Below are 10,575 nucleotides of genomic sequence, written 5' to 3'. Positions count from 1 at the left end.
TTTGAAACAGTCTTACTGAGTTGCAAAGGGCCCCACTAAGTAGCTGAGACTGTTCGCGAACCATGACCCTCCTGTCTCAGCCTCCCAAATGCTGGAATTACAAGCTTGCGCCACCGCAACCAGCTAGCCCTATTATATTTTGAAACAGTTGTTGAGGACCTTGCTAAGTTACTGAGACTGTTTTTTTTTTTTTTTTTTTTTTTGGTGGTACTGGGGATGGAATCCAGAGGCTTTTTACCTCCAGGCTATACTCCCAGACCTATTTTTTTATATTTTATTTGGAGACAGGGTCTCACTAAGTTGCTGAGAGCCTCATTCAGTAGCTGAGGCTGGCTTTGAACCCGTGCAATCCTCCTGTCTCAGCCTCCCAAGTGCGGGGATTACAAGTGTGCGCCACCACGCCCGGCCTGAGACTGTTTTTGAACCTGCCATTCTCTTGGCCCAGCCTCAGAAGTACTGGAATTACAGGTGTGAGCCAACATGCCTGCTTTTGTGTGTGTGTGTGTGTGTGTGTGTGTGTGTGTGTGGTACTGAGGATTGAACCCAGGAGCAGTCTACCTACAAGCTACACCACCCAGCCCGTATTTTTATTCTTTATTTTGAAACAGGGTTTCACTAAGTTGTGGAGGGCCTCACCAAGTAGCTGAGGGTGGCCTAGAACCCGAGATCCTCGCCTCAGCCTCCCAAGTACTGGAATTACAAGTGTGTGCAACCATGCCTGGCTTTTACTTTTTATTTTTATTATTTTATTTATTTATTTATATTTTTTATATTTTATTTGGAAACAGGGTCTCACTAAGTTGCTGAGAGCCTCACTAAATAGCTGAGGCTGACTTCGAACCTGCGCAATCCTCCTGTCTCAGCCTCCCAAGCGCTGGGATTACAAGCATGCGCCACCACACCTGGCTACTTTTTATTTTTTAAATTAATTAATTTACTATTACTATTATTATTATTTGCAATACTGGAGATAGGGGCCAGGGGCATTCTACCTCTGAGCTACACCCCCAGCCTATTTTTTAGTCCATCATTTTTGAAACAGGGTGTCACAGAGTTGTGAAGGGCCTTGCTAAGTAGCTGAGGCTGTCCACCAACCATAATCCTCCGGTCACTCTCCCGAATGCTGGGATTACAAGTGTGCACCACCACACCTGGCTTACTTTTTATTTTAAGATAGGGTCTTACTAGGTTGCTGAGGGACTTGCTAAGTTTCTGAGGCTGGTCTTGAATCTGCGATCCTCCTGTCTCAGTCTCCCAAGTACTGGGATTACAGGCATACACTTGGCCTTTTCTTTTTCTTTTTTAAATATATTTTTATTGGTGCATTGTAGTCAAACATCACAATGAAATACAAGACTTGTGAGGATATCCAAGCACACATCATTCAATTAGCCTTTATCCAATCCCCATCCCATTCCCTTTCCCTCTCTCAATCCCATGCTTGATTTAGTGATTAACTTTGATATATTTGTTTACGTACATCATGTGTTTTAAAATGACTCCATCATCCCCAATCCCATCCCCTCTGATTGGTCACCTTAATTGCTCCTCCATAGGGCCCTTTCTTCAACTAGATTTTCTCCTATTACCCATTTCTTCATAGTTTTTGCATATTAGGGAAAGCATCTGATTTTTTTATTTTCTGTGATATTTCTCTGTGTATGCCGCATTGCAAGTTCCAATCCCACTCTTGAAGGCCCCGGCACCGGCCTGGCCACCCGGCACTCTGATCCCGGCCTTGTTGGCCCCAGCACCGGTCTTGCCTCAAGGCAAACTCCTATCCTAGCCTCACTGGCTGCAGCTACGGCCTCACCGCATGGCAGGCACCAATCCCGGCCTTGCTGACCCCAGCACCAGCCTCGCTGCATGGCAGGCTCTGATCCTGGCCTCAGAGGCCCCAGCACCGGCCTCACCCCTCGGCAGGCTCTGATCCCAGCCTCGGAGGCCCCAGCACCGACCCTGCCTCAAGGCAGGCTCTGATCCCGGCTTCCTGGCCCTGGCACTGGCTTCACCTCTCGGCAGGCTCCGATCCCGGCCTCAGAGGCCCCAGCACTGGCCTTGCCTCACAGCAGGCCAACTTTTTCTTTTTTTGAGACAGGGTCTCATGGAGTTGCTCTACTTAAGATTTGGATTTTTTTTTTTTTTTTGCAGGTCTGGGGATGGAACCCAGGGGCATTAGACCTCCGAGCTACACCCCCTGCCCTATTTTTTATTCTTTATTTTGAAACTGGGTCTCACTGAGTTGCAGAGGGCCTCACTAAGTAGCTGAGGTTGTCCTTGAAACATGTTCTTCCTGTCTCAGCCTCCCAAATGCTGGGATTACAAGTGTGTGACACCATGCCCGGCCGGGGTTTGGATTTTTGAGTGCACAAAGATCTGGCAAGCTGGGCGTGGTGGCATATGCTTGTAATCCCTGTGCTTGGGAGGCTGAGACAGGAGGATCACACAGGTTCAAAGCCAGCCTCAGCTACTTAATGAGGCTCTCAGCAACTTAGTGAGACCCTGTTTCCAAATAAAATATAAAACAGGTCTGAGAGTGTAGCCTGGGAGTAGAAAGCCCCTGGGTTCCATCCCAGTACTGAAAAAAAAAAAAAAAAAAAGCCAGAAAATCTGGCAATATTTCCTTGTGTGCACACAGCTTTCAGACCCAGAAAGAATAATGATTTCTCAATTTCACTATTGGGCCTCTTTAGCTGTCTATGCCAAAGGAAATGATGGAATCTACTCAGTGAAATACTACCACTAGAAAATACAGCTAGGAACCAGAATGGTGCTGTGAAGTTAGGTAGTGTTTCCTGATGATATCAAAATCTCACCTTCTAGTAATGTGTTCACACTTTTCACACCAAAAATAACTGGGACAAGTGCTGTGATACGGCTGATGTGTCACAGGAGCAGGGGACCAGTTTCTGAAACTGGGATGCACTAGAGAAGTCTGCAACATGCCACTGTGCTACTCACAAGCCAGAGACTTCTGCAGAGCGGAGGCCAAACAGGTTAATAGACATTTGCCCTCGCTGCCAGGGACTTCTGACAGAGTTAAAAAGGACTGCTGGCCACCTTAGGGGTTTTAAAAAGTGGGTTATTGGACTGTGACTATGGGATCAAGGCATTTGAAAGGTGAGCTTCCTGTGCAGAGCATTCTCATGCTGTGAAAATTAAATTTAGCATCTAGATGTATAGAGTTTTTAAAAAAGTATCTAGCTCCAAATCAGCTTCCCAAGAACACAGACTGTTAAAAATTAAAGTATGAGCCTGAGCCGGGCATGGTGGCGCACGCTTGTAATCCCTGCGCTTGGGAGGTGGAGACAGGAGGATCGTGCAGGTTCGAAGCCAGCCTCAGCTATTTAGTGAGGCTCTCAGCAACTTAGTGAGACCCTGTTTCCAAAAAAAAAAAAAAAAAAGGTCTGGGAGTCTGGCCCGGAGGTAGAAAGCCTCTGGGTTCCACCCCCAGTACCACCAAAAAATAAAAAAATAAATAAAAATTAAAGTATGAGCCGGGCGTGGTGGTGCATGCTTGTAATCCCTGTGCTTGGGAGGTGGAGACAGGAGGATTGTGCAGGCTCGAAGCCAGCTGTGCTGGCTTAAGAGACCCTGTTTCCAAATTAAAAAAGTATAAAAATAGGTCCGGGAGTGTAGGCCAGAGGTAGAAGGGTACAACCTCCAGCTTGGTTTTACTACTCATTTGAGAACAGGGTTCCACTAGGTTGCTGAGAGCCTTGCCAAATTGCTGGCTTTGAACCTGCAATCCTACTCTCTTGGCCTCCCAAGTACTGGGATTACAGGTGTGCACCACCACTTGTGGCTGAAAGTACAGACTTTTCCTCATCATTTTTCTTTGAAAAATTCAAACAACAACCTTTTACATAGCATATGCACTGTATTCAGTATAAGTAAGAGAGATGAATTAATGCATCTAGGAGAAGATGCATAGATTATATGCAAATATTATGGCATTTCTTATGAAGAATTTGAGCATCCAAGAATTTCTGTGTTTGTGCCAGGTCTTGGAACTGAACCTCCAAGGATTCAGATGAACAACTGTATATTTTATTTTTATTCATATATTTATTTTTGTGGTGCTGGGGATTGAACTCATTGGTATTCTACATCTGGGCTAAATCCCAGACCCATTTCATTTTTTATTTGGAAACAGAGTCTAAGTTGTTGACAGCCTCACTAAGTTGCTGTGGCTGGTCTCAAACCTGTGATCCTTTTGTCTCAGCCTTCCAAATGCTGCTGGGATTACAGGTTTGTTCACCATGTGTGACACAGCTGTATAAATATATATAATGTGTGTGTGTGTGGTACTGGGGATGGAACCCAGGGGCATTCTACTTCTGAGCTATACCCCCAGCCTGATTTTTTATTATTTTTATTTTGAAACAGGGTCTCACTAAGTTGTGGAGGGTCTAAGTAGCTGAGGCTGGCCTAACACCTGTGATTCTCCTGTCTCAGCCTCCCAAGTATTGGGATTATAAGTGTGTGCCACCATTCCCAACTCACACCTATATATTTTAAAGACGCCTTTATATTGACTTATACTAGTAACAATTCAGATAAAAGGGACATCAAGGCAAAGTCCAGTTGCATTCCGAAGGCTATTTAAGATTTCTGTTCTACCACGGAGTTAGAGCACTTAACTGACTACCTTCCCTGCCACAATTACTCAGCTGCCTTCCCTCAGGTTAGAAGAATTCTCACCTTATTCAAGACTAGTTTGTCAGTGTAATTTCTTTGGTGTATTCTCCTGACAGGTGATGTGCAGATGTCCATAAATATCCACAGTCCTCCTATGTCTTCTTCTCTTTCCTCTTTTTTTTTTTTTTTTTTGGAGACAGGGCCTTCCTAGGATGCTCAGGGTAGCCTTGAACTTGTGATCCTCCTGCCTCAGCCTCCTGAGTGCTGGGATGATAGGTGTGCACCACTGAGCAGGACAATTCTCTTATAGTTATGTGCTCTCCAGGGCCTCACATCAGAGCGCACTCACATTCAGCCAAATGCTTTTTTGCTCAATGTGAAAGAGAAAGGCATGAATGGCAAAAAGCAAGGCTAAGTTACTACATCATGCCATGGGGCTATCAGCCTTCAAAGTGATGTTTCTCTATACAGCTGCCTTGTTACCCATTAAAGTATCATAGCCAACAGCCTCAAAATTGTCCACCACTGGGCGTGGTGGCGCACACTTGTAATCCCAGGACTTGGGAGGCTGAGACCAGAGGATGCAGTTCGTGGATAGCCTCAGCTACTTAGGCCCTCTGCAACTCAGTGAGACCCGGTTTCAAAATAAAGAATACAAAAGAGGCCAGGGGTGTGGCTTGGAGGTCAAATGCCCCTGGGTTCCATCCCCAGACCCACCAAAAAAAAAAAAAAAAAAAAAAAAAAGGGTGGGGTGGGGTGGGGATGTAGCTCAGAGGTAGAACGCCCCTGGGTTCTATCTCCAGAACCACACACACACACACACACACACACACACACAAAAGCCCATTTAAAAGATAATGGAATTGATATCAAGTGAGAGATTTCCTTTTGATGCTTAATTTCCTACTTTCCTCATTTTTCCCTCCCTCCCTCCCTTCCTTCTTGCCTACTGGGGATGGAACCCAGGGGCGTTCTATCTCCAATATACACACCCAGCTCTATTTTTTTTCTTATTTTGAAACAGGGTCTCACTGAGTTGCAAAAGGCCTCACTAAGTAGCTGAGGCTGTCTGCGAAACCGCAATCCTCCGGTCTCAGCCTCTCAAATGCTGGGATTACAAGTGTGCGCCACCACGCCCGGCTTCATTTTTCTATAGCACTCTTACAAGTCTGCATTCTCTGAACAAATTGCTAAGGCCAGCAGAAGTCTATTGCTATATTTCCCCATATTAGCTAGTCCCCAAAGTGCCCATGAAGTAAAGAAAAATGCCCCTCGTGGAGGCAGCAGTAAGCGCGCCCGCCCGCCTGGACTCACGGGAGAGGAAGACAGCCAGCCGAGCGAGGGGCCGCCAAGGGGCGGCTGCCACATCACCTTCTTGTAAACCAAAGACACTTGGCTTCAGATGAGAAGACTGAGAGAGAAAATCTACATAAATAAATTCACCATTTTTCACCTCTTGGCAAACTACCTTCTTGCCTGTTTCTCACATATATAACAATCAACAATTCATTTAAAATATTATTTTGGCTAAAACCACCAAAAAACTTGGAAGGAGAAAATGAACTGTCGCTGAAAGCTGTGTACCTGACAGATTTATGTGGTACGTGGAGAATTCTCAGAAAATAATAAAAATGCGGAGTCATGGGAGTTTTGCTATGGTTCCTCTTCCTCACGTTTAGAGTGAAATTGGATGTGTGTGTACAAGGAGACGTGGCACGCTCTACTCAAAGGCTCATCGTTAGTAAGGTCTGCTCAAGAAGTGTGACCTTGTGAGAAAATGTCCCTCAGACCAGCAAAGGGGAGAATGAGCCTGTGATCCCTGCAGAGACTACACTGGCTGGGTGCACGCAGGGGAGATAGCTGGCCTTTTCTAAGAATAGATTTCCTCTTGCAATTATAAAGCATGCTTGACTTCTTTCCTAATGACTATTCTCTTTTTACAAAAAAATAATTTTCCAACTAAGAGAGACAGAAACCAGAGAACCTGATTCACATCTGTACAGAAATATTTACTTTGTAAGACAAAAAACTCAAGATCACAGTACACAGCAGTTATTTATTTAAATACTTGAAAAGGTCAATGATGAAAAAAATAGGTTTATCGTGAGAGTTTATATTCATTAGATTTATTTTACCATAAAAAAAAGTGCTGCCTCTAGGTTAAACTGGCCAGATATAGGACACTTCATGACACATGCAGCTACCGTGATGTACTCTAACAGACGCGGCCATTGTGGACTGATTTACTCTGGGAAGAAACTCAACAGTAGTCAGGGTAACTTGTTTATTTAAACTAAAAACATTGATAATATACAAATTGTTTTTCCCATTTGATTGAAAGGGCTATAAAATTTCACATACTGATAAAGGAAGCGGCATAATCACGCGGATGCCGCCCGTGCGGGCGCTTTCGCCTCGCTCCCCCTCCGGGAGCGCACACTCAGCCAGCCCCGCTTCTAACCTGCACGGCGGCTCGGAGGTTGGCCTACGGTAAGCGACCAAAAGAAAATGGAGCTGGCAAGCTGACGGAGAGAAATGGCAAACTGTGCCCCGTGTACTCAGAACCCACAGGATCATTCTGAGCAAATGAAATAAATAAGCGATCCATGAGTAAATACAATCTCTGGGCTGATTTAAATCTAGAGAGTGAGCAGACTGAGCACTGACGATACGTGGAGAAACGGCATTTCTAGACTCAGTTTGGGAGACCATATCTTGCCTGAATATGTACATTATTTACAAAATATTCCCTTTTGGCCTCTGAAATGTAGCCAGTTTGGCTATTAAGCTGTGTTCTTTCCATAGGCTAGCCAATACTGCAGTTATTACTATCATTAAAATACTCTTATGCATGAATTACAAATATTAATAAGGTAACTCTGCAGGTATAAATATCTCAATATTTCTAGCAGAATTTAAAGCATTCAGAATGTACACAAAAGTATCTGTTTTTTGGTAGGGCCAGTATTCCTTTAGATCATCGCTGTTTCAATAATGCTTTGTACATAGCAAACCCCAAAACTGCAAAAACAGTAGCACCAAAACTTGCTCGAAGCCAAAACGTGGAGCTCTTGAGGTCAGCTTGCGTCACATGCCTGCAGTCAGAAAATATAATTAATGTTTAGATTATGATTAGTAGGACAATCTTATACCCGTCATATAGCAATCTACTTTTAGGGAAGTATTAGCACACTTGTCAGGCTAAATGCATACAGTTATCAACGCAGCTATGTTCACATGGCTTAGATAACCATCATCTCACCAAAACGATGGACAGAGACATTAGGGAAGACAAATGTCTTCGCAATTAGTCACTACTTGGGAGTTGACAAGACATCTAAATTTGTTGTTTTTTATTTTTGTTTTATGGTGCTGGGGATCGAACCCAGGGGCATTCTACCTCTGAGCTACACCCACAGCCCTATTTTCAAACATTTTATTTTGAAACAGGGTCTTGCTAAGTTGCAGAGGCTGTCTTCGAACCTGCAATCTCCTGTCTCAGCCAGCCTCCCAAGTACTAGGATTACAAGTGTGCGTTTCCACACCCGACTAACCTACCGCTTTTTAATACCACCATGGTCCTTCAAAATGAGAATTAAGGCCGAATTCTCAGAATTTTGAGGGTCATATTCATGGAATGTAAATAAGGTGCAATCTTCTGTCCCTAGAAATCCAAAACTATATTGTAAGCAGTTAAGTGACAAGTGACAATACTTTTTTTTAAAGCAATGCTTAAAGTCAACTTTGGAAATATTATGCCCCATAAAAAACTTACCCCCCTAAAAAGAAATCCCAATTGGGATGGGGAAGATTTATGTATTAATCTGGTTACTGCTAATTAAAGGGGGGGGAACCCAAACAAACCAAAAACCCTGGTGTTAGTCAGACAGGCAGTGGTGATACCAAATAAAGAACACAATGGAACATGATGGGTTGAAAGGTAATGACATAAAAGAAGCCATATAATGCATGACAAGAACAGGGGCAGCCCGTACCACAGACTGAGTTTGTGGGCATGCTCAGTTAATAACGCTGCTAAGCACCCTCAAGAGTCTCAAGTATGACAGCTTACCATGAAGAGGATAAAGCCTTAAAGCAAAGGTTGAAACGTTTCATTCAACTGCCTCTGAAGTCTTAGTTAAGTGAACACAACTGAGGTGATGTCAAAAACACTTCCAGAATTAAGGGCTGGGAGAAACTGTCTAGTTCATTTTACAAGGCAAACAGATAGAAGGAAAAGTCAGACATCATTAAAAGACCAAGATGCTGACATAGGCAAAAGAGTTAAAAGCCAGGAATTCAAGCAGCACAAAACTACTGTGCCTCAGTAAAGCCACAGGACAATCAGATTAGTTATCTCAAAATGCAGTCTGTACGTCCACAGAAAACAAAGTCTACAGTACAAGCCAGTGCTCCGTGCTGATCAGCGCAGCCAAGAGACACACAGCACTGCCACACCTCACCCTTACCAGGTCCTATTAAAAACTCACTCCTCGCAGAATTATGTTTTTACAAAGCAAAGTGGTAACACAAGTTCATTCTACCTTGCAAGTTAGTTCTTTCAACAGGCAATGCTTTATTTAAAAAAGAAAGTTAGGGAAGAGAATATTTAGGTTTTGGTGTTCTAGCTGGAAAAACTCCAACAAGGCCAACTCATTGGCTGTGGGAAATGTTACCTGGCTTCAAGAAAAAGTGGACCATGAGATGACTCCATGAAGATGGAATCTTCTACTGAGCTGACGGCGTGCACCTGGTGCGTAATACTGCCTTCGTCGTCTGCTAGCAGCATGGCGCCCCACTCAGCTACCCGGGCTCTTAACCTTTTACACACATGCAGTTTGCAGTTCACAAGAGAACTCACGAAAGAAGTGGACTCAAATAACAGCTCTCAATCAACCATCCCACACACGTTAAGTTGCCACCTTATGTGATCCATCTCATGCTTTCTATATTTAAAATAAATAAATATATTCTGTAGCAAATTGCCAAACTTCAAATAAAAAAATCTATGTACTCTTTTAAATATTCACATACCAGACAGGGAAACCTAAAGCCGTTACGTGTATTTTCTAAATATCCCTCAGAGGTCTTGATATATCTGCAACACTAAGAGAAGTCCTTGAAGCCAACACCATAAACAGTACCTGACAACATATGATAACTAATTATTCAAACATGCTTTTACTTTCAGACTATCCAAAACTACAGAAGCACATCTATGAAAAAATTGACTCCAACATCCCAAACGCATAGAGTGCTAAGGAATATGAGAATGACAATCTTTACATCTCAAATAGGTACGTGCAGAATTTTTTCCTCCTTTTGTGGTACAGGGGATTAGACCCAGAGGCATTCTACACCTCCAGGATATAGTCCAGCCCTTTTTATTTTGAAACAGGTTCTAAGTTGCTGAAGGTCTCGCCAAATTACTGAGAAGGGTCTTGAACTTGCAATCCTCCTATCTCAGTCTCCGGTTACTGGGATCACAGGCATGCACCACTACACCCGGCTGATGCGTAGAATTTAAAGTGAGAAGCAGGCTAAAAGTACATTATAGCTTTTGCTTCACGTTTGGTCTGCAAGTACTTATTTCCACTGATGGAACTTTGTGTTTTCAATTTTCATATTTATTCTTTAATTTAGGGGAAGAAAGGGATTAGTATTAAAGCTAGCTGCAATCATATTGTAAGCAGTCAAAATGATTTCTTGTAAATACTCTTCAAATAGGGATATCTGTTTCACCTAACTCCCTTTGTTGTATGTGTGTGTGTGTGTGTGGGGGGGTATTGGGGATTGAACACAGGGGCATTTTACCTCCAAGCTACATGACCGGCCTGAATTTGTATTCTTTATTTTGAAACAGGGTCTCACTATTTGCAGAGGGCCTCACTAAGTAGCTGAGGCTGGCCGCAAATCTGGATCCTCCTGTTTCAG

At 43.5% G+C, this 10,575-nt stretch overlaps 1 protein-coding gene across 6 annotated transcripts in view; it reads right to left on the bottom strand.

Annotated features, from left to right (window-relative positions):
- Positions 1 to 7,618: 7,618 nt before the first annotated feature.
- The window catches only part of RHOT1 (ras homolog family member T1), a gene marked incomplete at both ends in the record, with an annotated part of 78,016 nt that continues 75,059 nt past the window's right edge, over positions 7,619 to 10,575 (bottom strand). For 4 of the 6 annotated variants that reach the window (XM_080713603.1, XM_080713605.1, XM_080713604.1 and 1 more), the window contains one exon: positions 7,619 to 7,736. In XM_080713603.1, the coding sequence (XP_080569729.1) occupies positions 7,619 to 7,736 (118 nt within the window). Of the gene's footprint in view, positions 7,737 to 9,317; positions 9,462 to 10,575 lie in introns of all 6 variants that reach the window. The other 2 variants (XM_080713601.1, XM_080713602.1) reach the window with 1 other exon arrangement.

This window comes from Muscardinus avellanarius (assembly GCF_963383645.1).
Source record: "Muscardinus avellanarius genome assembly, chromosome: 16".
Taxonomy (NCBI): domain Eukaryota; kingdom Metazoa; phylum Chordata; class Mammalia; order Rodentia; family Gliridae; genus Muscardinus; species Muscardinus avellanarius.
Note: the sequence above shows the minus strand (reverse complement) of the source record. Positions and strands in the feature narration are given on the sequence as shown.